Source organism: Dipteris shenzhenensis, chromosome 10, assembly GCF_047967505.1.
Source record: "Dipteris shenzhenensis isolate YYH24624 ecotype China chromosome 10, Dip_SZ_1.0, whole genome shotgun sequence".
NCBI lineage: Eukaryota > Viridiplantae > Streptophyta > Polypodiopsida > Gleicheniales > Dipteridaceae > Dipteris > Dipteris shenzhenensis.
The window spans coordinates 1874417-1901190 of record NC_141605.1 but is presented as its reverse complement, the minus strand read 5'-3'; the positions used below and the strand labels follow the sequence as shown (position 1 = coordinate 1901190).

Below are 26774 nucleotides of genomic sequence, written 5' to 3'. Positions count from 1 at the left end.
CTGCTGAGTTTTAAATGTGGAGGCAACGGGGTACTAATAGACTTCCCCCCCTCCATTTTAAACCTCTGCAGTACTTTGTCAATGTACTCCTTCTGTGACAGATACAAAAGTCCCTTGGACCTGTCACGAGTAATCCGCATGCCAAGAATATGGTTGGCATCACCCAAGTCTTTCATGTCAAAAGACTTATGCAGTTGTTTCTTTAAAGCACTAATCTCATGCTGAGATTTACTGGCAAATCAGCATGTCATCCACATATAGAATGAGTAGCATCAAACTGCCATCCTTTGCCCGTTTGGTGTACAAGCAATGATCGGTCTCACACCTATGATACCCTTGGGACTGCATGAAGGCATCAAACTTCTTGTACCATTCTCTTGGTGCCTGCTTGAGTCCATACAAGCTCCTTTTGAGCTTACACACAAGCTGCTCTTTCCCTTTAATAGCATATCCCTCTGGCTGACTCATGTAGATCTCATCATGGAGATCTCCGTGAAGAAAAGCAGTCTTCACATCCATCTGACATAAATCCATGTCCTCATGAGCAACAAGAGCTAACACTGCTCTCAAAGTAGTCATCTTGACGACAGGGGAAAAGATCTCATCAAAGTCAATGCCCTTCTCCTGCTTAAATCCCTTGGCAACCAATCTGGCCTTATACCTCGGTAAAGCATTTGAATCCACTTTGACTTTGTAAACCCACTTGCATGGCAAAACCTTTCTGCCTGCAGGTAGCTGCACCAAGTCCCATGTATCATTTTGAAGTAGGGAGTCCATTTCAGATTGCATGGCTTTCTCCCACTTCCTTTTCTCTGTTCTTCCCATAGCTTCCTTGAAGCTGGAAGGCTCACCACAATCTCTCAGCATAATAAAATCAGCCACATTATTGGCTCCTGGAACAAACCTGGCAAGAGGCCGTTGTACACGGGTGCTCCTCCTAACAAAATGTTCCGGATTAGGCTGCTGTCCAGCCTGTTCGTCATGCATGACGGGTGGCTGTACCACCATATCTGGCTGTTCTACAGCCCCATTTGCTGGCATATTCAGTGGTGCATCATTGGCAAGATTATCTGGCTGATTTTCAGCCTGTATACCCTCTTGAACAGGGTTATCTGCAGCAGCCTGCTGCTGCATATAAATGGGCATTCTATGCTGTCCAACATCATCATAAATAACCCTCTTGTATTCCACAGGTTGCACGGGTTCCTTGTGTACACTATCCTCTTTAAAGATGACATCATTGCTGCGTATAATCTTCCGTTTAACGGGATCCCATAACTCGTACCCCATTTCACCTTCGTCACCATAACCCATAAAGATGCATCTGATAGACTTTGGCTCCAGTTTGGTGCGCAGTTCTTTGTGTACATGAGCAAAGCACTCGCAGCCAAATACACGTAAGTGCTTATATGAGGGTGGCTTGCCAGACCACACCTCCTTTGGCACTTTCAACTCCAAAGCCTTGTTTGGCGACCTGTTAATAATGTGAACTGCTGTTTGCACGGCTTCTGCCCAAAAGCCATGGGGCAATGCAGCATAAGACAACATACATCGAACCTTCTCCTGAATAGTTCGATTCATTCGCTCACTTACACCATTTTGAGATGCATTATGAGGGGCTGTGAGTTCCTGTTTGATGCCCTTAGCTTCGCAAAACTGCACAAAAGCATGTGACACATACTCACCCCCATTATCGGATCTAAGGCATTTCAGCCTGCGACCTGTCCGATTCTCAACCTGAGCGACAAACTTCTTGAAAGCATCTAAGGCATCGCTTTTATGCTTCAAGAAATAGACCCACACTCTGCGTGTGGCATCATCAATAAAAGTAATGAAATACTTTGCACCCCCTAGTGATAACTGTGGCATCTCACACAAATCAGTGTGCACTAGATCAAGCGGTGCTCTATTCTGGGAGTTCTCCTCTTATGAGGAGTCACAGAATGCTTGCCAAATATGCAGTGATCACAAGTAGGCAAATCTGAAAAAGAAAGAGACGGCAGATAACCCAAACGTGACAGTTCTTGCATTCCTTTAACAGACATGTGTCCCAACCGGCTATGCCACAATGAAACCTTTGGCAGCTCGGTTATGGCAACCACATGATTACCCACACTGGAAACATAAAGAGGGTACAAGGTATCACTCTTAAAACCCTCAGCCACTACAACCTGGCCATCAGTAATCACCCATTTGGAATCCCCAAATGTGGTGTGGTAACCACTGTCATCCAACAAGCCAGTGCTAATCAGATTTTTCTTGATTTGCGGCATATGGCGAACACCATCAAGCATAAATGTGCGTCCATCAGGGAACACTATCTGTATACTGCCAATCCCTGCAATCTGACATGCATAGTTGTTCCCAAGGTGAACAACTCCGTGAGTACCTGTGTAGGAAGTAAACCACTCCCTATGAGGAGTAACATGAAAAGAAGCACCTGAATCCAAGAGCCAGGTGTGCATGTCATGGCCATCAATAACCAAGGTATGTGCAATTACAGCAGAAGAGCATAATACCTCATGTCTGTCACTGTCACTGTCCTCTGCTGCAACATTCACTGCATTCAAGTCATCTACCTTGGCCTTGCCTTTGCCTTTACTTCCACTTCCTGCATCCTTTACTTCAGCCTTTTTGGCTTTCTGATCCCGTATAAACTTGAAGCACTTAGACTTCACATGTCCCTTCTTGCCACAATAAAAGCATTCAATATCCTTTTTACCACGGGACTGACTTCGGGATTTGGACTTACTAGCAGATCTCCCCTTCTGCTGAGTCCTGCCTCTTTCCTGTACCTGCAAAGCATTTGAAGACTTGCTGCCCGCATTATTTTTCCTGCTCATCTCCTCCATGAGGAGAGAGCTCTCTACATCAGCATATATAAGAGTGACCTTTGAATTAGACAAGGTGGTCTTGAAAGTGTCCCAACTCTCAGGAAGGGTACACAACAAGAAAGTAGCCTTGAACTCCTCATCAAGGTTCAACCCCTGTGCAATCAGCTGTGTAAAGATGGCATTGAACTCACTCAAGTGTGAGGTCATAGCTGTACCTTCCTTCATGCGAAGATCAACCAGCTTCTTCAACCAATACACCTTACTGGCTGAACTCTTTTGGGCATACAACTCTGCTAGCCTCTGCCATACACCATAAGAGGTCTTTTCAGCCTGAACATTGTACACAAGAGAATCAGTGAGAGTAAGCATGATAGCAGCCCTCGCGGACAGATCTAGCTCCTCCCATTCATCATCTGACATCCCAGATGGCTTGACACCCTTCACCCTTATGGGCTTAGAAATCTTCTTAAGCAGAAGTACATTCAAACACTGTTCTGCCCATAATGCATAATTGTGTGTCCCTTCCAACTTCTTTATGTTCAGAATTGATGATTCACTTCCCCCTGATGCCATATCAGATAAGGAAAGTACCTGACTCCCTGTAAGTCAAGAAAGACTGAATAAAATTCTGATTTCTCAGAAAAAACCTGCTCTATCAAGAGCCAGGAGCACTCACAATAGTGCTGTTTTTTACTGTCAGAAAATCTGCAGCACAACAGAAAATTTTTCTCCAGTTACTGTACCTTCTGACACACTGTACCGTGCTCAAATAGGCATAAAAACAGTAATTTCAGAATGCTGCAGCTGCTCCACAAGTGCTTTAACAGTGCATCATCAGCTGACAAGGCACAAAACACTGCTGTCCTGATCACTTCTCCCACCTCAGATGAGATATTGCACTGATTTAATATGCATTAACCACTTGGCATACACTGTTTTGTTCACCAAAAAAAAAGAGCTCCAGACACTTCAGCCTATCACAAAACCTGCAACAGAAAATGGGATAAATCCCAAGCAATTACCCTTGTGCCAAGGGAATAAAATGCATCTGAAGATCTCTGACAGTAACCCAAGTGCTCTCAAGCAAAATCTGGGCAAAAGCCCCTTGATCTGACACTTGTACCAAGTGAAAACAACCTCAACAATGAGGGATAAGGCATACAATGTGCAAATCTCTCTGACAAAATCAACTAACAGTGTAATGCAAATACTGCCCTGTGTAGAAATGACATACACAGATCCCAACGTACAAACACTCAATGAGGAACCTTTTGAGCACTGTCAACGATGGACAGTTAGGGACCGAGTAAACTCGATGCGCCCTGGCCAAGCGTGGCTCAACTGAGGTTCTCTGAGTGTTGCACAAGAAATGTGACCTGCAAGAAAATGTCACCTCCACACTGCGGAAATCGAGACAAATGTGTGCACTCTGGCACCACACTACCTCAAGGCATACAAAGCATCAACTGCTGGGCAAAAGCCCTATGATCTGCTCACCCGTAAACTGAGATTCAAACCCAGTAAAAGCATATATCCTCTGCAAGATCAAGGCATTACCTTCCCAAAACAAAATAACTGTGCAATCAACCACACACTGTGGTTCTGGTCACCTCAAGCACGAGGGAGATGAAGGTACTTGCTGTACTTTCAAAAAAACACAGTTTTGAGAACTGAAAAATGATCCTGAATGAAGAGCAGAGTGCTCTTTTTCCTTCTCTTTCTTCCCTAGAAAAAAAAACTGATGTACCTGCTGTACTTTCGTACCTGTGTACCTGTGCAGGGTACAAATGTACCTGCTGTACCTGTGCAGGGTACAGATCCAAGGAGAAATTTCGAAATGTACTCCTCTGACGCAGATCCAAAACAAAAAAGCACCTTCCTGTCGAAAATCCCTGACACAGCTCCTGTCACAGTCCGTACGGCGGCATCCGTACGGTACGGTCGCCTGTACGGTGTTCGTACGGCTGTACGGACGGCCGTACGTCCGTACGGTATTGTACGGCGCACGAACTAATGCGCTGCCTGCGCCCACGCGTGCGCCTGCTGCCCGCCTGCGAAATGGCGCGCTGCTGCGCCCCCCGCGCTGCCTGCTGCAGCCCGCGCTGCTGCCCACTCTGCTGCGGCGCTGCCGCCCTGCTGCTGCCCGCTCTGCCTCGCTGCAGCCCTGCTGGCCACTAGGGCAAAAAGAGGTAGGGAGTGGGTAGACGGAGTGGAGAGGGAGGGGTAGGCTCTGATATCAGTTGAAGGGGAAAGGTGAGTGGTAGAAGTACAAGAGGGAGAGAGTGAGAGAGAGAGAGGACTCCAAATGTGCGGGTGTGAAGTGATGAGCTACACCACAAACTCTTAAGTTTTATTAGGAATAGGTTTTCCCCCTATGACTGTCTTAAGACAGTCATAGGTGTCATATCTTTAATAAAGGGGTGGCAGTGTGCCTTTACCCCAACACTGCGAGGATATCTCGGAGTTGTGTTTGTCGTGTCGACTTGCGTAGTGGTGGGAGGGGGAAAGGTTTTTGAGATCTCTGTATCCAAGCATAGTCTGCATATCTGATGCTCTTAGTATGCTGGCGGTTCTGCATGCCTCTATTCCTTGATGGTGGGATGAGACTCTCATTTGTCTGATGGCAATCGTGAGTGAGTGTGAGATACGTCTATCCTCCAAGTATGAGGGTATGATGATCACTCCATCCTCTGAAACACTGAGGAAATGGTCTCGGTAGAACTGGAACTTGGTAGGAAACTCCTAATCTCCTTCCTAAGTCCGTGCCGTGTGAAGCTGTAATAGATCTAGCTGTATAATATGGTTGATGTCGTCTCGTGGGATCAAATGGGACGAGGCATCCAAGCTATACTGAAAGGGTGGGATTCGATCCATCTGTATACCTTGGCTATCAAACCATCGAGAGATACATGTGTACCAAGCTGTGCTAATCCCACTGTTTGCAAGTCAAATGATACTCAAATGGAGACATAATGGAAAGGATTATATTCATTCATCAAGTATATCATGACAAGTGAAGTACAAGCCTTTTTAGGCTACACACTCAACACTAGCACCAAGTGCATATGGGATAAGTCTCATGGTGACATGTGGCACTCACACATGAACTACGACTAGAGCGTCTAGTACTACACATCACACAACACATCTCACATACTCTTTGGGTATGACATCTTCAACATGTGAGTCTTGGGAGGGACGAAGCAATGGCTTTTAAAAACATAGTGCACATTTCACCTTTGTACATCTGACCATCTGTCACACAATATAGTGTAGCCATACTTCCTCCATGTTTCCTTCAAGGGCTCTAACAGCACTTCTATGCATGATCTTTCCGGCTTGAGCTCCCGTCCTCGCAGAGCCTGAGATGAAAGGCCTTCCCACTTGCATCGAATGCGGCTGATGGCTGTCATGGTCTTCCTCCATTGGTTTGTCTTGGCCACATGAAAGGGAAAGACACACTGTTTGGTTGTTCAAGGGTTCAAGCAAGAGAAAGCTATGGAGTGTGATGAGATCTCTCTAATTGTGAAGATGACCACACTTAGATGTGTACTTGGACTTGTGGCGGCAAAGGATATAGAGCTTATATAGATGGATGCCAAGAAAACTTTCTTGCAAAGCAAGCGCCTAGAGAATGGTATCAAAAGTTTGATGCTTTCATTCAGTCCCAGGGTTTCAAAAGGAGTGAAATTGATCACTGCCTCTACACTAAGAGTGCTAAGGATAATAGTCTGATACTCTTGGCAGTTTATGTGGATGATATGCTATTGGCTAACAAGAACACTTATCATTAAAGGCCAAGTTACATGAGGTCTTTTTCTAGGTAGTAGAGGAGTGGGTTGTGATACATCGCCTGGCAAAGGAGTCCTACAGCCGACATAGGGGAATGCCTACTCTGTATCTCTGCCCCTCTTTGCTGCTAGTGCTTGACTTGAACTACCTTCCTCGTCATTTGATGGCTCTACAGAACTGGAATATGTGGGAACATCCAATTTCTTTTGCTTTCATTCTTCATGGTTCTCCTTAACATCTTGAGGAAGATAGGGGCATGGCCCTACATCGTTGCTTGGCACATGGGCGAGATGGCCCTTCACACGGGTGACACTTCATTTTTTTTTCACTCCACATAATTTGCAATTTTACTTTTTAGAACTACAAGACCCCTCATAGCTCCCCAATTGCTTTGCATTGTTCCTAAATGAATTTGGAGCCATGTCGGCCAAGGGTAAGTGCCGGGGCAAGGGCTGAGAGGAGGACAAGGAAGAGAGGAGAGGGCAAGGGATGAGGAGAGCAAGGAGAAGGGGGCAAGGCTTGAGGAGAGCAAGGAGGAGAGGAGAGGGCAAGGCCTGAGGAGAGGAGAGGAGAGCAAGGGGGAGAGGCTGAGAGGAGGAGGAGGGGCAGCGGGCTGAGAAGAAGAAGAAGAAGAAGAAGAATATATTATCGTCCTCTGAAGACCAAAAATCGGCCTATGGGACCTGAGCAATACAAAATTCTCGTACACAAAGACTCCTCCCTTGGAGGGGAGGGTATTAAGAGAAACTACCTTTATGTCTTAGGTGAGTTCCTGTGCTTGAAAAGCTTATAGACAAATGTTCCTAAAGCTGGGGGTGACCCGCTATGTAGCATATCAGCCAGTCTGTTATGTCCCTCGAGAAGAGAGCTAAATGCTTTCCGGATGTGAGTATAGTAAGCGCATATCATTACCATGTGTTCTTCAGTTTCTGCCATTTCCTGGTCACATAATTGGCATATTCTGCTCTCTTTTGGCATATCTTTCCATCCTCCTATTTCAATCTGCAGCTGGTGTGATCGGGTGCAAAGTGAGGCCAAAGCTCTTCGCTTATGTATTGCCATAGGTGTGCAAATGTACTTCTGCGTGGTTGTTTCTCTTCCTGTATAAGTAGCCCAATATTCGGGGTTGATAAATGTATGGTAGTATTCAAACTTATCTCTGTTTTCAGCTGTTTGCCATTTCCTGTGTAGTGCATTCAGCAGGTCATGATGAAAGGCATCCTCATCTACCTCCTCTGGAGAGTAGTCCAAGTACCTCTCTACCTCCCATTTTAGGAACCATTTTTTTAAATCTAGTGCCCATCCAGATGCCAAAATCTTACCCTTATTCGTCTTTTGGGACTTTTGACTTTTGAGAGAGAGGCTATCGGATGGAAGGAGAGCAAGGAGGAGAGGTTGGAGAGGGAGAGAGATGTAGGCTGAGAGGGTTGTGAGGAGAGCGAGGAGGAGACGGTGGAGTGAAGTTGCACACAGAAACGAGCTACAGTGGCGCGGGAGGAGTCGCAAGGTATGGGTTGAAAATAGCCCTACCCGAAATGGCGTTTTGGGTTTTGCAAACGCCGCCGAAATGGTGAATCTTTTTGGGTGCCCAAAAGCGCTGTTTCTGGACACTATGCCCATGTAAAAGATCTGATCATCTCATCCACCCGATGTGAGAGGAAGCTCGTCTCTTTCGGTGAGTCACTCATTGTGATACCTGCTGTGCCTCTCATCTTTGGACACTCATCAGCGAACCATGGGTTCTGGAGCATCTTCCCAGTTGGGGAGCATGATGTAGATCGAGTCGTGGGGAAGGATATGACTATGGAATCCTGAACCACTAATACTAGAGTGTTCGAGGCATGGGCGAGGTTTGCATGGTAGCTCATGCGATAGGTGACATATGTATACTTCATCAAGGGCATGGTCAAAGTGCACCTGGACCCGGGTAGAGGCTGGTGGACCCTGTCCTGAGGCTGACATGTAGGGCCGAGGCCGAGATGCTAAAAGGCAGATAGGAGTGGCCAGCGTCTAGTGGGGGGGGGAGGGATAGTGAGATCATGTATATGTGACACAAGAGCTGGGGATCCCAAAAGATAATCTAATGCACTCGATCCCCCTTCGTGTGGGAAGCAGGTGAGCAAGAAGATATGATATGATATGATTGTATTAAAGTCCGTGAAAGACCTTTCATAGATTGGCGATCACTATCAATTAATAGTGATCCCTTGCATTTCTATGGGACGGGTGGTCACTATCAACTAATCGTGATCCCTCACATCTAGTTGAGAGAAAATATTAAAAGTTATGTAGTATTTGTTGGGCTAGCTTATGCTGCTAGTCCTAGTACCTTGTTACGAGTACATGCTGCTCGTTTTCTACCTTCCCTATGGGGCAGTTTTGCAGGTTCTTTCCTCTCTTGGGATCTTGGGCAGTGCAGGCTCTTCATCTTAGGAGTACATGCTGCTCATTTTCTATCTCCCCTACGGGGCAGTTTTGCATGCTGTTACCTCTCTAGGGATCCTAGGTCTTGCTCACCTACCCCTCTTTACCTCGAGATCGTTTGAACTAGTTCTGATTTTACAAATTAGATGCCTTTAAATATTGATGTCTTTCCCGAGGTACTTCTGCATTCCGCAGCTGTTTATAGAATTGCATTTTCGTCCCTAATTTTTGCCATAGTTTCTGTAGCATTTTGTGCATTTTAATTTCCCTTATTTCACATGCATCTTCTGGTGTATCAGCTGCTGTTATACCCCATGATTGCATCCACTTCATTCCCTCTTTGTGCTAGCCCATGATCTGCATAGCTTCCATCGCCTTGTGTGGTATCCCCTTGGCGTCCATCCTCTCAACTTTGTTGAGGTAAGTCATTTCTTGACACAAAGCTTCCCCTTCTAAAGATCATACCTGTTTCAGCTAGTAGGATGGGGTAGGGTGTTTGTGACTTAGCCCCTAACTCCCCTATCAGGAAACATTTGTGCAACGTTTCTATTCTTTCCCAGTATATCCTAAAGAGCCCGGATGCACAAGCTGGGCATTCGTAAAGGATTACTATACAAGCATGGTGTACAGAAAATTTCTCATTTCCCAACTCTACAGATGTGCGTTCGTGCATTTACTTTGGAAGCTATATAGAGCTTTCAAACCTCTTAAAATCCTCCTTTCCACGCATGTGTTCGACCTGTGATTGTCTGTGAAATTCAGCCCTAGATATTTATATGTGTTCACTATTTCTAGGGGCTCCCCTTCAAATATGACATCCACTTGTTTGTGATGTGTCCCGATCACCATGACCTTTGTCTTGTCTATATTGACCTGCATTCTCGAGTGTCAGAATTCCTTCAGTGCATCCAAATGTGCTTGTAGACTCTCCTTGTTTTTTGGGAAGAGTACCATATCATTTGCATAAATAAGCATTAGCTCCGAACACCTTCCTTGTTGTGCATTCTCATCCACTTTTACAAATCACAATAAAAAGGCCCAAAAGTGTTGGTGAGAGGGGGCAGCCTTGCTTAACCCCTATGCCTCTTGTTCTTACAGCATTGGAGCATGATTCATCTATTAGCGGCTGTGCTAACTCAGCTAAAACCTTGCACCAAGCCTTGCATTGATGTTTCCAAAGACCATAACAGAACCTTCCTGCATGAAAGTTGCAATACCTGTCTCGAGGTCTCTAAAAGGGTCTTCTTTTGTGTGTGCGTGCGTGCGTGTGTGTGTGGGTGAGAGAGAGAGAGAGAGAGAGAGAGAAAGAGAGAGAGAGAGAGAGAGAGAGGGTGGGTGCTAGGGAAGGGGGGGCAGGAGGGAGTCAGCTTAGCTTGTTGTTTATACAGAACTTCTAATGTTCAATGTGAAATGCTGGTTGAAGAGTGGAACAATGAACAAGGCATCGGCTGCAGCAAATGGTCTTCCACAAGGCTTGAATACGTCTGGCTCTCCAAATGGCAGTGGTAATCAGGGCCTGGTTGGTGCAAGCTCACATCAGCAGGTAAGACTGCACATCGATTTAAGCTTTGAGTGGAGTATTAATGTGTCCTTTGGACGGGGTGTTTGACCTTCAGCTCTGTGTCCAGGGCTACTTTGGTTCTTCTGTACACCAGCATGCAGCTTATGGGCAACAGATTCAACAATATTCACAACAACCTGCAACTTATCCACAGCAAGTATCACCCTACTCGCACCAAGGGTCTGCACAACAGCAGCACTCACACCTGCAGATGGTTGGGGGAGCATCTTTACTACCCCAACTGCAGACTACCTATAGTTCTGTTACACTCATGCATCAACCTTCTAACGTTTATGGGCAGCAGTTGGCAACCTCGCAGATGCAGGCCCAACCACATCAGCAGCAGTTGCTATCAAATGCCCATCGGCAAGTCCCCGTTGCTGGAGTCCATGTTGTGCAATCAGCGCCACAGCAAGTGGCCATGTTCAGTCCACAACAGCAGCCAATACCACAGGCTGTTCAGTCACAGTCCCTGTTGCAGACAGGCCATCAGAATCCAATGGTGAAGGCCATTCAGCAGCCCCAGAGTCCAGTTTTCCAGTCTCAACTGCCTTCACAGCTCTCTGCAGTTCAAGTAACCCTGCCATCGTATGGAGTACAATCCATGCATCACCAAGCTATGGGACAGTCAGTACAAGGACAGCAAATGCAGCAGGACCTAGGACATCAGGCTTTACAAGCTCTGCAGCCTTTACACACACAACAACATGCACAGCAGCATCTAGGTCAGCCTTTACAAGCACAGCCACATCAATTACAGCAGCAATCTATGCAGCAGCAGCCTCAACATCTACACACACAACAACAGCAGCTCCAAGCAATACAGCCACTACAAGCACAACAGCAACAGGTTTGTAATCTTCTGATTTGAACTAATAATAGGTAGGCCATGGTAGGATTCAATCACGCTTCTTCCATTTGTGGGTGTAGAAAATTTAAAATCCAGCTTTTCATCACAAATCTGGAAGTCCTCTGTTCTTGGGTGTTTAATTCTCCGTAACTCGCGATGGTTTGAAATCCGGTGACTCAGGCAGCTCACATCATGTTTTGAGTGACAGTAAAATGTTAGTCACATTAGCACCTGACCTAACAAGGGAATATCCAAAGCCTAATAAAAGTGATTGTTTACTGCTACCTTGAAAAGCATATCATAAGGTAAACAGGGTATCTAACACCTTTGCAAGCAACTGTATGTGGTGTTAATTAATCAAAAGGGCTCATTGAAGTTTTTTTTTCATACGTAAAATGTTGTCTATATGCGGAATTCATTACTGCATTTCTATGATCACAGCCGGTGCATATCTTCAAGTCAAGCGTGGCTGCAAGATTCACAGCTAATGGTGCATCTTCTCCTGCATGTGTAGTGGCAACCTTAGGAGGAGAGTAGACAAGAACTCTTCGATGGTGGACAAGTGCTGATTGTGGAGTCCTTAGTGTGCTTTTGAAACCATTCACTCTAGCTTGTGAGAATTCTTTGCTATTAAAGCCAACATTTCTCTTAGATATACTCAATTGCCTTCGCATGTCTGTCCATGATGCTTGCCAAGTCATCTTCCTTCGGTTGCATCTTCAAGAAGCGCTCATCATCTTTTGTTTTAGAGATCCATCCATGACCAAATGATGGGCATGCTTCGTCTCTCTCATGGTTTCCTCTTTTCATTCTTTGTTTTATTTTGGCAATTTTTGATAAAGTCCTACACTTTCCAGCTGAAATGCTATCATCATCATCCCTGTCCTCATCATTGTTTCTCTCTTTCCTTGATTTTAATTGTTGCTTGATTGTCCTGGTCTGCTTCTATAGTTCTTTTATGCCTTGACATCTGTCAAGCAATATTTGTTTGGAATAATTTAATTAATCACTATATATACATCAAAGACGAGCACAGAAGCATTAGCTCAAACATGGCCACTATGTATATCTCAGTAGCAACAAGGGCGGCTTTGTATATCATTGGTTAGGGCTCCAAAAATCGGCATTGCCTGCGACACAACGTGAGAAAGCAACTGCACATAGCTCACCAGTCTCTTGGATGTGTTGCAGGGACTTGGGTATACTAACTATATCTTAATCTATTAAGCCAGGATGAAAAACATGGAATGCATTTCTACCTGACTGTAGCAATCGTGACACGGTGAGTAACTTGGAGCCGTTTCTCCATGACCTTGAGTAGAGTGGACTTAAGATTCGCTGTGGATATAGCTACTTGTATAGCGGCCAATTGATAAAGGTTCAGATCAAAGAACTGTACCACAAAAGAGAAGCATGAGCTACATGACCAAAGACAAAAGCAACTTCAGACTTCGACAAACACAAAGCACCCTAGAACGGTTTTGGATCCTCTTTGTTGTACTTAAAATTCTCTTTTTTTCTTCAACACTTGGGCTAGCTTTCATATCAAGGTTTTTTAAAAAGCAACGTTGGTCTACCTTTACTGCAAATGCTCATGCTCGTGCCATCCCTATTGAGAGGTGAAAACACTTGGTGTTAAAAAGCACCCTAAAATATTCTTAGCCCTAGCTACTTCATGTTTGATATCGATTTTCCAGCTTCGGCTTAATACATATTCATTAGGATATGAAATTTCTAATCTATAAGAGTTAATGAAGGCTTTAATTCTATTGATTTTCATTATTATTGTTTTTGAAACTGATGCTAGTATAGATGTTCAAAATATGGCTTTAACAACCCCAACATCTAGTAGTATGCAGGTGCTGCCTCATTGTGAGGGCACCTTTGTGTTGAGTAGGGGTAATATTGCTTGTAAAGACTCCGTTCAACCATCATTGTCTAAAGTGGAGGAGAACGACATAGTAAAGATACTTTTTATCAAATTTACAGCTTCGTCTTGAAACGGATTCATTAGGATATTATATTTCTAATCTATAAGAGTCAAAGAAAGCTTTAATTTCTATTGATTTTCGTTGTTGTTGTTTTTGAAACTGATGCTAGTATAGATGTTCAAAATTTGGCTTTAACAAAACCAACACCTAGTAGAATGCGGGTGCAACGTCATTGTGAGGGCACCTTTGTGATATTGCTTATAAAGACTCCGTTTAACCACCATTGTTTAAAGTGGAGGAGAACGACATCGTAAAGATTGTTTTTATCATTTCTCTTGAAGTAGGAAATCTTGTATAGATTGAAATCTATCTAATCTGAGCTACAAGTAATCAAAGCGATTTTATTATTTGGCTACAAAGCGTTAAATAGTGAACAAAAATTCCACTATAGTGTTTAATTTTCTTATACGTGATTGGATTTTTACGAAGAGTTTCTTCCGTTTTGGGAGATGTGGGATTCTTTGAGTATACAAATTTCTCCATTGAATTAGTTCGCTCTTACACAAAGTAAGGCCATTCTTAAGCTAAAAGACCTCATTGGGCTCTATGAGACTAGGTGACACGATCCCATAGCTCTTGAAATCTCGGACTTGCAAACAAGCACAAAGAAATTAACCACAGAAACAACATAGGAGGGTGTACGCTAGGTCACCACCCAATCATGATGTTTAGAAGAAGACTCAAGAAACTAGGACGCCCCCTTCGAGCCACTAGTTGAGTTGTTGGCACATCTCCCAAAAGGTTCTCAACTAGGCTAGCGTCCCATACCACCTAGCTTGTGTTACTAAAATTTAATTCGAGACCCTAATCGAATAGTGCTCTTGCAGCTCAACCTGAAATTGCTTGCCTATCCCCAAGCCGCCCCAAGCTTTGTGGCTAGTCTTGTGCACCTAAAGAACTCGCTCCTGAGCTCATAAGAAAGTCCGAAAACTCTTTGAAGTTAGTCAATGTCTCCTATGTAGAATCCTCCTCAACATGATCCGTCCGCTTAATCTTGTATTCCATGATTGTCTTGTTTCTGTCCGGACGTTCATGAAATCTAGGAACACTTTCAAGTTCATGTGGTGCAAAGGTGAAATCTTCAATCTCACAAGTTGATCATCTTCACCCTGTAATTCCTTTAGTCTACTTACATGGAAAACCGGATGTCCTCTTACATTATGAGGCAATTCTAGTTCATGTGCAACCTATCCAATTCTTCTTGTAATCCTAAATGGAACACACTAATTGGGGGATAATGTAATTTGAAATGGACCACATTATCTATTGGATACCTTCGGAACTGTGAAAAGTAAGCTTTTTCAAAAACCTCTCGCGGGGAACAAAGTCTGTCAGAATAAAATCTTTCCCAATCTTGGGCACCTAAAATAGACTTCTTGGCAAAAACTGCAACATCTCTTGCATGTCTTGCGGCAATGTTCTCGCAGCATCATTCTTGATTCCCATGAATCCCACCATTACTGGCGACTTGGGTTGGAATCCGTACATAAGCATTAAAGACTTAAAACACATACTTGAATGCTTTTCTCTACCATAAGCAAGTACAAATCACAGGTAAGTATTCTTCCCATGAGGACTGATTGTTGGAAACATATGCACAAAGCATATTGTTCAAAATATGGATTACTACTTTTGTGTGGCCATCAGATTGTGCATGTTCAGAGGAACTCAAACTAAGAGTGGTATGTAATTTGTCAAAGATGAGTGTCCTCAACTCATTTGGAAATAGGTCCCGATCACTGATTATGTCAGTTGGCAAACCATATGCACGAAATAATAGGGCAACAAACTGCTGAGCCAATTGACTTACTGATAACAATTGATCGAGTACGTAAAGTCTAGCCATTTTTGTCAAACGGTCTACTATAACCCATATGGCATCATGACCTTGTGCATTCTTGGCAAACTCTTGATAAAATCCATGGAAATATTTTCGCATTATTACCAGGGATTTGCAACGGCTGTAATAAACGTGCACTCCATAGGCGTTCAGCCTTGGTCACTCGACAAACTTGACAATCTTCTATATAGTTCCAAACGAATCCTCTCATCTTAGGCGAATATAGATTATGCTTCACCAGAGATGTTTTCCCCTAGGTGTCTTGCACTAGGTGCATCATGACATTCTCGGAGAATCTTGGATCGAAGATCCAATAAATCCGGTACAAAGATCTTTTCATTTTGGAACAATAAACCATTCGGAATGATCCACTAACCTCTTGCCACCTGTATTCTAGGTGGCACAATCCTTGAGTCTTGGTCAATCATGGATGTTCCATCCTGGACCTTCTGCCACTAAGAACTGAAATGAGTATCAGTTGCACAAAGCCTTCTCAAGGATTGTAATAGAGCAGAGGATATCTTTGCAAAGAACATAGCAGTCACCTTCTTAATCTAACTTAAGAGCATCAGCTACACTAATAAAGGAATCTTTCTGATACCGGATTTCAAAATCAAAATCTTGCATTTGCCATTAACTCTACCCATGAAACTTTTCTCCCCCTCAAATCAGTCCCATCACACACATATTGGATTGACTTACAATCAGCCAATACTACAAATCTGGAACCATATAGATAGTGTCTTCAAACCTTAAGAGCATACACCACTTCATAATGTTTCTTTTCTAGTGTCGGCCAACGATATTGAGTGTCATCCAACTTCTAACTCTCAAAAGTAGCTGCTCTACCCTTTTGGAATAATGCAAACTGAATTGGGTAATCACTCGCATCGGCCTCTAAAACACAAGGTGGGGTAGGATTGGGCAACACTGGAACAGGTTCTTCCTTGACACAAACTTTCAATGTGTCGAAAGCCTTGTTCAACTCTTCATTTCAAGTGATAGGTTGATTAGACCGACGGCCACGACCTTATTATACGTTGGTCAAGGGAACCGTGATTTTAGAATAATCACATACTGGTTTTCTTAAAAAGATAGTAAACCTTAGGAAAGCACAAAGTTATTTCACAGCTTAATCCAAAACCTTTTGAATACGATCTAGATCAATGCTGACACCTTCCTGTGAAATCTTGTGTCCTAAGTAAATGATCTCCTCCGTAAAGAAGTCACAGTTACTCATCTTGGCATACGACTGAGTAAAACTAAGATAATTTGGAGATGGCAAATATAGTCCGGTAATGTCTTGTTGTAAACGGAATGTGAACCAAGAACACAGTGACAAACTTACCCATACAATCTCGGAAGGAGTTCATCATCATTTGTTGGAAAGTTGAGGAAGCATTGGTCAATCCAAGAGATAATACGAGAAACTCATAATGACCATACCCTGCTCTTTCCACATGTTCGACATAAATGCGTATCTGGTGATAGCCACTACGCAAATCAATCTTAATGAAATATTCTGCTCTTGTCAATGTGTCTATTAAGTCATCAGATATAGGGAGAGGATACTTATTTAATTGTCACTTTATTTAATTGTTTATAATCAACACCAATTCGCCATGTACCACATCGGTATAGCCTCTCCGTCCGTACAGCCCCTCTCGTCCGTACCTCCGTACCTGTCCATACCTCCCGTTCGTACCTAGTCTAGTTCTAATCCTTCCTACCGAGTTGGGCTAAACCCCCAACCCAACCCGGGGGTTAGGTTAAGCCAGGGGGTTCATCATACAGCCAACAATGGACTGGCCTACCCTCTCCTCCAAGTCCCTCTCAACTCCCTCAACAGCCATCAAGACTCGGTACTCTACAGTTGCAGCCATGACGCCCTCTCCATATGCACGGAATTACCAACAAGAAGGCTCAAAACAACCCATCCTTGGGCAGCAAGATCAGATTTTTTATCTGCAATAGGCAGTGAGAGAGCTACGATTGGAGCTAGCAGAAGTAAAGGCCTGACTTCACATCCTGGAAGGGCCTGGTAAGAAGGCAGTAATTGATGAGGCTGTAAAATCTTGTAAGGATTCCCCCCCTACCCCGCAGCTAGTCTCTAAAGTCAAAGATCTTGTTCACACTGAAGTACAAACTGCTAAGAAGGAAGTGATTGTGGAAGTGGACAACAAAGCAAGTAAGTCTGATATCCAAGCAGAGATTAAAGAACACATAGCTTGATGTGATAATACGCTGAAGATTAGAATAGGGGGGCTCCCAGAAGATTGGTACAAAGAGGAGGACACATTTAGTGAAATATTGACAAAGATCAAATCAAGCTTGCCCAACATTGAATGGGTGAATGATGATGAGCAGGATGATGACGACTCCAGGCCAGCTTCTATTTTGCACTATAGAGGTCATGCAATCCTTACACTGAAGTCAAAGGATATGCGGATCAAGCTTCTTCGACAATCTTACAAGCTGAAGGGCACCAAAGTATGGATAGCAAAAGAGCTTACACAAACTCAACTCAAGATTAAGGCAAGTGAATTAACTAAAGTCAGGGCTGCCATAAAAGATGGAAAATGGGCAGTTTACCGTGAAGGCGTAGCACTAATCAGAGAGTTTAAATCAAAACCAAAAGACTCTCAGTCTTAAACTGATGTATGGCTGTTTACTCTTCCAGAATGTCATGTAGGTACTCTAAATAATTAGGGTTTCTTTTTGCACTCCTTGGGAGCTGCCATGTGCCCTCCCTAAAGCAGATGTACTAGAGGGTTTCTTGCGGTCCCATAGAGCTTTTGGTCTCCAGTGGACGTTAATAGACTTTCTTTCTTTCTTTCTTCTTTTTACAATATAGGGGGACCCGAGGGCGTATATAACCCATCTTCAAGTAGTCCTCGAGTTACCTAGCCAACTCATCCTGCTCTAACTGGCTGATCATATAAGGTGGAATATGTGGCAATGACTGTCCTTTCTAGAGGTAACTTCCGGCAATTGTGCTAGGAATACATCACTAAATTCATTCAACAACTTCTTCAATACTCAGTGTTCAAACTCACTTAAGTCATCGTTGTTGTTAAGAGAAACAACAAATAAAGAAAGCGAATTTGAAACACACTGGGACACATCATAACAAGGTGGTTGCAATATATTTCGCAGTGGCATCACAATTACAAAAGGTCTCTGGGATAGGGATGGACATCATGGATACATGGGACCCTCTATTCAAAAAGAAAAGTATATGAGCTTCCCATACAACTTAGACATTGCGGGTTGTAAACCATTTTATCCTAAGTAGTAAGTCTACATGAGCTAATTGCATAGCATTTTAGGCCATCCCATGGGCTAATTGGTGCCTTTTGTTCCCTGGCATGTGCCTTGTAGGCCTAGGTGTAGGCAGTTAGGATACTTAGGGCACTTATGACATGTGCCACTTAGTACACTAGGCACTACTAGGACACCCTGTCTAGGGTTTCATTATATTGTACTTTGTACTGCATTTTTTGTAATCACAGCCGTACAGTTTGCTTCCACCTTCTCCATTTGCATTGCTTGCACTAGCCTACAGTTGTATTAGAACGGGTTATCTAATTCTAGCATAGGCATTGTACTTGCTTCCTTTAGTCCACAATTGGAAGTGTGCGCAGATTCAATTCACCCATGTGACGCTTGTCGTTTACGTTGATTCATAGAGTTGCATCATACTTGCGCTATCAGCGTCCATACATCAGTGTCAACATCTTAGTGCAACACCCGCGAGTTGTTCATACAGGCTTTGTTTGAATTGGGGAATCTTCTGTATACTGCTCCAAACCTGCGTGCAACTGTGCGTACAATTCTTTGGAAGTCCGTACAATATCTGTAAAAACATTCGTACATGTTGTCAAACACTTCCCATACGTTGTCCGTACATCTTCTGCACAACAACAAGAGTCTAGCGCTCTCTCGCAGAAGTATTCCGTACATTTTGCAAAGAACTTCTGCACAGCTTATAACAGTCTTTTGTACAACTTGACGTACTTATCCTGCGCCGTACGGTACTTGTTTTTTTCCTGTAAGCTGCGATGGCACTTGTTGTACGATTTGGCTGTACAATCTATTTGCAGCCTGCAGGCTGCATGATCCACTGCCACACAGGCACATTGGATTTGCAGCTTGCATTTTGGGGCTTTTGCAGTAGTAGCCTTATTTTGGGACATGTGCAGTAAGTTGCCTTTGGATTTGGGAGATTGATCATTGCACTCCTTTCATTTGCATTGTCAGTTGGTGCTTTTGGCATTTTTGCACTATGGTTGGCATGACTTATTTGGGATGCTTGGATCAGACGACAAACTTGATGGCGCACATAACCCCATGTGGGCTTATATGATGGGCATGTATTAGTTGCCAAGAATCTTTGGAACATTGTTGCAAGTACCGAGGTCAAACCCACTAGACCTAATGCTTCTGGTGCATCTGCTAATGCCTCTGGTTCATCTGGTGATAGTCTAATGCTTCTTCCACTACTACAGCTTTGCCTCCTAGTCAGGAACAAATTTAGTGGGATGGACGTGATGCAAAAGCACATGCCTTGATTGCTCTATTAGTAAAAAGGGTTATTATCCCTCATATCCATTCATGCCAAACAACTAAACAAGCATGAGATCAGCTTGCCTCCTTATATTAGGTGCGGAATTAGGCTAGAGTTGCCTATCTCCACAAGCAGTTGAAGGATTTAAAGCTTGAAGTGGGTGGTAACATGGATGCATATCTTACTAGTGTTAAAGATTTGAAAGAGCAGTTGGCAAATACTGATGAGGTAATCCCAATTCTTAGCTTGTATCCATGACACTTGATGGATTGCTTGACTCATACCAGGGCTTTGCCACTACTTTGCGGTTGGTTGCTATGGGCAATGCCAATCGCTACACTATTGACGAGCTGGTTGCCCTTCTGTTATAGGAAGAACAAAGCTGTGTGGATAGACCCTCTCTAGCCCTTCTTGTTTTGGTTGCAATTGAGGCTGCCATTTCATCACTTACTGATCTGGTTGGGCCGTTAGGTGCCTTAATCCCCACCAGAGTTACCTCAGTTTCAACTGTTGATGGTTCTCATGCAGATACTCGAACTCCTGGCCTTTTAATCAAGCAACCCCCTTTCTGTATTGCTCTCTGAGCTACATCCATTGATAGAGGAAAGATGGCTTCATCCCCTTCACCTTCCTTGAGTGCGGGGATTCTTCACACTCTAGTGTCAAGCTTGGCTCACAGGAAGTCTTTATTTTTCCTGGTAGATATGACCTAGTTGGTGGAGGAGCAGCTTGTGTCCTTTACATTTGGGGATGCTGTTATTGGATTTCCTATCGACAGAGCATCTCCTTACGCAGGTGTGGGGTTCTTTCCCTCGTGCATTTTCTTCCCTTGGTAGCCTTGGTAGGAGAGCTTCTGCTCAGGAGTGGTTTCCTTCCGCCATGAGGTGGGGTAAGGTGTTCCTTCCGACCTCCTCCCATCGATGAGGATTGTCTCTTGGAACATACAGGGCCTTGGTGGTAGGCAGCTGATTCATCATCATTCTCATCTAGGTGTTACTGGGCCTCCCATTTATATTCTTTTTATGTAGAAACACAACTCGGATGCTAGAGATTGTGCCAAGTCAGTAAGATGCTTTCAGGCTACACTTTTTTATCACCTGCAGATGGTACTAGGGCAGGTGCATGCATTTCAGTTTTAGACTCCGTTCTCTCCTCAGTTGTTAGGCAGGGAGTCATCATCAGTGGATTCTTCTTTTGATTAGCTGATTAAGGTTGGCTTCCTTAACCTTTACACACCCAACAATAGAGGGGATCGTGTCCTTATGTTGAAGGAGTTTCTCTCTTGGGCCCCCATTGCAGGTTTATGGATTATTGGAGGAGACTTTAACATGGTAGATTTGCCTTCAGATAAGAAAGGGGCCCCGCCTCCCCCTCCACCACCCCGGAGGGGAAGGGGGGAGGAGGGGGGGAGATGGGGTAGAGAGGGAGGCATTCACTCCTTTGAGAGAGCAGCCTGGGATGCCTTTCGTTTTGGATGCAGTGGCAGAGATGCATGGTTTGATGATGCTTTTCACACTCAGCCATAGTCACTTTTGTTTTCGTGGTCGAATAATAGGCTGCAGATGCCTATCCATGCATGGATTGGTAGATTCTATGTTCCTGACTCAGCTCTCAATAGAGGTGGGTCAGTATGCACTTCGATTGGGGTATCCGTTTTAGATCATTTTCCAGTGGTATTATGTCGGAGCCTCATTTCAAAGGATGCTCTACTAGTCTCAGGATTCCATATGCCTTTTATGCAAAGGAGGACCTCACAGAGGCAACCTTGCAGATTTGGGTTTCTCACGGTAGGGCAGAGTGCTGTCCCCCCTTCACATGTGGCTGCAACTCTTAGAGACGTGACATTCTTAAACGCAAGTTGGTATTCGCCAATTGTTGCCAGCCTTGCCGAGGGAAGAGAAGAAATGGCTACAAATGCTTGGGTTCACGAGCGCCTTGCTGCAGCAAGAGCTCATCAGCATCTTATATTGCTAGATCAGAGAGAAGAGAATGCCTTTCATGCACGCGAGGCATTTTCTATGTAGATGGGAGCGAGAGTCAATCAACACTTATTCTCTACTCTTGACCCGAGACAGAGTAGAGACAGTGTCTCGCAACGTGTTGACTCAAACGGAGATAGATTCGGATGGCATCATGCGCATAGCTACATATTATTATGTATCATTTCTTACAGCAGATCCTGACACACAGACTAGAGATGATGCTATATATGCTATACGACATATATGTGGGTCTCACTTGATGCATCTTTCACCAACATAGAGTTCAGACCGCGCTTCATGTCCTTAATAAGGGTAAGTGCCCAAGTTCGGATGGACTTACTCCTCTTTCTTTATTACTCTTTTGGGATATGATTGGGGATCACATTACCTGAACCCTGTAGGCGTTTGGTACTCTGGTGAGATGCAAGATTCACTTACAAACAATCTCATTCATCTTATTCTAAATGTGGGTAGCAGAATTTTAGTGTCTTAGTGGAGGCCAATGAGTTTGTGGTTAAAACCTTTACTTCCAGATCTTATTCATGATACATAGACGGGCTTCGTGCATGGGCATTTTTCATAATATCTTCTCATTTTGCAAAGCTTCTGAGTGGGCTATGCAAAGCGGCCAGAGGCTCAGCATCCTCCTCGTGGATTTTGAGATAGCTTATGTGATAGGGTAGATTGGGGCTTTCTGAAGGGCACCTTTCTTCGCTTAGGATTCACATCCCCACATGGATTAGAGGGGTTTCCTCCTTACACAAGTCAGCCCACAGCCAGGTGCTTATTGGCGAGGTCAAGGGAGAGCGGTTTGAGATTTCTAGATTAGTCTGCCAGGGATGCCCTTTAGCTCCTTTTCTCTTTTTGTTTGTGGCCGAAGCTATGAGTATCTACATGAGATTTGAAGTTGATATTTTGGGTTGAGAGTTCCCCTTAGGTGGAAAGATGAGCTTCTAGATAGTGAGGTAGTAGATGATACTACTATTTTTTTTAATGCCACACCATAGATGCTCACTTCTTCGAGACAGCCTTGGATCTATTTTGTACCGTTGTGAGGGCATACAATCAATTGGTATAAATCTAATGGCTTTTGGATCAGTGACGAGGACATCATGGATTGGGGGAATGACATTGGCTTCACTTGGATTCAAAGGGGTCTTGCAGTCAGGTTTTTGGGATGCCAGGTTTGTATGGGTATCTCTCCATCACAACAGTTATCTCCTGCATTGGAGAGCATAAGGACAAAGCTCCTCTTGTGGATGTGAGCCAAGCTTGACCTTGCCTGTAGAGTAGTGGTGGTTAAGTGATTTTGTTGGCCATAGCTTGGTTTGTATGCTCTTGATGGTGTCGTTCTAGTGATTGTATCACTCAGCTCACGAGACCTATAAGGAACTTTTTTGGGAGTGGACTTGACGGCACAGTAGATGTTACAGCCATGGTGGCTTGGGAGTCCTTGATTCTCCCCATACGGGAAGGGGGTCTCAACATCATAGATTAAGATTTATAGTGTAGGGCCGTGTTCACCAAGATGGTAGTGACGGGACTTATGCCTGGGCAAGAGCCTTGGAATGACTTCTTTATTCGTAGCATACAGTATTGTACACCTACTTCGAGTGGAGACTGGATGGATAGTACTAGATGGATCTTTACTTCCGCCCACGTCAGGTCTTTTTCCTCCCCTCTTTATGGTTGCTATCCTAAAGGCTTTGGCCAATGTCAGAAGTATCCTTCAAAGAGTTCCCCCTTCCTCTCCCGAAGAGATTAATAGACAATCTGTCATGTGGAACGATACAATACTAGATGAGCATGGCAGACTACTCAGTACCGCTCACTAGATGCAGTGGTCTAGGTGAGAGAGGGGCCCTGCCTCTACTATGGGATCTTGTAAAGCTTTCAAAAAGCTTCCAAAGGATCGTAAGGCTCAGTTAGTAAGCACTTCTTAGAGGAAGTGCAACAAGAATCTAACAGATTGATGCGGCCATTCGAGTGGGTTGGATGGACACATATCATATGCGTATTTTATGTTCCACTTGGATGGGAGCTTTCACGAGAGCGAGCATTCCTTTACAGGTTATTGCTTTTTGTGGTGCACATGACGATGCCATGGTTTTTTATGTCCTTATGGGAAGCAGGTTGCCCAGATCCTCGGATGATGTTTTGTGAGAGATTGCGGATGATGTTGGTTTTGTGGATCATGCTTAGGATTCAGAGTGTTAGATAGATCCTCACTAGTGTCTTATTATCTTGGGTGCATGGAGACTATGGCCTTATCGGGGTGTTGCCATGAAGCTTTTGCAGTGGGATCCTAGGGTGTGGAAGTGGATCAATGAAGGGCACCAAGAGAAGAGACTCTCCTTTCGTTACACTAAGCTGTAGAGGTTGTGTAGGATCGAATGAAAGAGAGAGAGAATGCAGGTAGCAAAGAGTTGAACGAGTCTTAGGCGTCAAAACTAGGATAATGAAAAATAGGAGTCCAAGGTACTTGTACCTAGACCTAGGACTAAGTGTCCTAGGTGTCTACGTTTTAGGTCCTATGTGACCTAAAAGGCACTAACACTACAAGTGCCTACATTTATGCCTACAAGGCACATACCATGGCCTATAGGGCATCACCAAAACCACTAGAAGATGGCCTACAAACACCCCTCCATGGGATGGGCTGAAGTACTTTGGAAACGTCTCAGAATACCTGGTATTTTCTGGTCATGGTGGCACATGTTCATCCAAAAGGATATAGCCACCGATGAATGTACAAGGGATGTCAGATCATGTAACAAAGGGAACCAAGTGTAAAGCCTGTCGGAAGACTTTGAACTTGGGACGAGGAAGTGCCTTTGTAAACATATCTGCTATGTTGTCCTCTGTGGGAAGATAGGACAACTCTATGTCTCGTGCTGACAACCGCTCCCGAACATAATGATAGTGAACTTTAATATGCTTGGTACGTGCATGAAACACTGGGTTACGCGCAATGGCCAAAGCACTCTGGCTGTCAGTGTAGACAATAGTGGAGGATGTCTGGCAAATACCAAGATTTGTAAGTAACTGTCGAAGCCAAACACACTCTACTGTAGCGGTGAAAGCTGCCTTGTACTCAGCCTCACAGCTAGACGTGGCAACTGTTGGTTGCTTCTTGCTGAGCCAAGAGATACATGAATTGCCAATTAAAAAACAATTGCCAGTATGTGACACTCTGGTGTCGAAACATCCTGCCCAATCACTATCCGTGTAAGCATGCATGGTAAGTGAACCGTGATCACCATAGAAGAGGGCTAAATGCTGAGTGCCTCTGAGATATCGGAAGACTCTCTTCACTGCCTGCCAATGCTGTGAACTGGGCATGTGCATGAATCTGCTGAGCTGAGATACTGCATACTGCAAGTCAGGTCTGGTGTGACATAAATAAATAAGGCATGCAACAGCCTGCTGATAAAGAGTGATATCACATGGTGGGCTCCCATCATGAGCTGGGAATTTGAAGTCAGGGTCCACTGGAGTAGAGATTGGCTTGCAATCCTCAAACTGAAAACGATCAAGAAGCTGTCCAATATACTTGGACTGAGACATCATGATACCCCCCTCAACATGAGCAAATTTACTGCCCAAATAATAATGGAGCCATCCCATGTATGACATGTCGAAAATCTGCTGCAAATCAGCCTTGAAAGCTGCAATTTGCTGAGTATCTAGGCCCGTGATGAGCAAATCATCCACATATAAAATCAGCACTAAAAAATCAGATCCACTCCGACGGACATAAAGAGTGGGTTCCGTGGGACTATTCTGAAAACCAAGGGATAGTAAGTGTGCATGAATTTTGGCATACCATGCCCTGGGTGCCTGCTTCAAACCATAAAGGGCTTTTCTAAGCCGGCATACCTTATTTTTAGAATTAACAACCTCAAAGCCAGGAGGCTGTGTGACATAGACTTCTTCCTGCAGATCCCCATGAAGAAAAGCAGTGTTGATGTCAAGTTGGTGCACTTGCCAATGATGATGGGCTGCAATGGCAATGACACATCTAATGGTAGTAATCCAGGATGTGAGAGCAAATGTCTCCTCAAAGTCAATGCCTTGTTGTTGGGCACCCTTTTGCAGCAAGACGGGCTTTGTATCGATCTATGCTGCCATCAGATTGCCTTTTTAATTTGTAGACCCACCGGGTACCAATGGCATGCTTGCCGGGCGGGAGATCTACTAATTCCCATGTGTCATTTTTGGCAATAGATTGTAACTCAGCTCTCATTGCATCCATCCACTCTTTGCTGTCAAAAGCATCTTTATGGCACAGAGGCTCTTCAATGCAAGCTGTAGCAAGGAGTGCAAACTCAAGAAAGTGACCATGCTGTCTATTCCCTGATCTTGTCCGGGCAGCAAAAGGCTGATCTTGTTTGCTGTCCCTCAATGTATCAAGAAGCCATCTGGGAACTTGCCTTTGCTGTCTATTGACAGCTCTTTCTTCAATGACTGCATCATGATTATGTGCCGGAAGAGAAACCTGCCAGCATGAGGTTGTGGCTGATTATTGCTTAGTGGAGGGCCTGCAGGAGGCTCATGTTGCTGGTCAAAATCCTCTTGTGATGATGGCAGAGGTAACCAAGATTCAAAGGCATCAAACATGTCAACATCTGGCGTAGCTTTGCAATCCACAAGAGGAGAAGCTGAATGTTCAGCAAAGATTACATCTCTACTGACAATAATCTTCCTAGTATTTGGTTGATATAACCGATACCCTCTGCTCTCCTGGCTGTAACTAATAAATATGCATTTGATTGCCTTGTCATCAAGCTTATGTCAGATGGTACATGAACATATGCAAGAGACCCAAAAACTCTCATGTGTGAAAGTGAAGGTTTCCTGCCTTTCCATGCTTCATAAGGTGTAATAGTCTTCAATGCCCGTGTAGGTGATCTATTCAGCACATAGTTGGCAC

The 26774-nt window shown here is 44.2% G+C and overlaps 2 protein-coding genes across 6 annotated transcripts in view; both read left to right on the top strand.

The window, feature by feature from the left end:
- The window catches only part of LOC147897250 (Nucleic acid-binding, OB-fold-like protein), a 174810-nt gene that overhangs the window by 85052 nt on the left and 62984 nt on the right, over positions 1-26774 (top strand). The window lies entirely within an intron of this gene.
- The window catches only part of LOC147897252 (flowering time control protein FCA-like), a 139337-nt gene that overhangs the window by 79456 nt on the left and 33107 nt on the right, over positions 1-26774 (top strand). For all 5 annotated transcript variants that reach the window (XM_087380712.1, XM_087380709.1, XM_087380708.1 and 2 more), the window contains 2 exons: positions 10474-10593; positions 10679-11461. In XM_087380712.1, coding sequence (XP_087236838.1) covers positions 10474-10593; positions 10679-11461 — 903 coding nt within the window. The remainder of the gene's footprint in view (positions 1-10473; positions 10594-10678; positions 11462-26774) is intronic.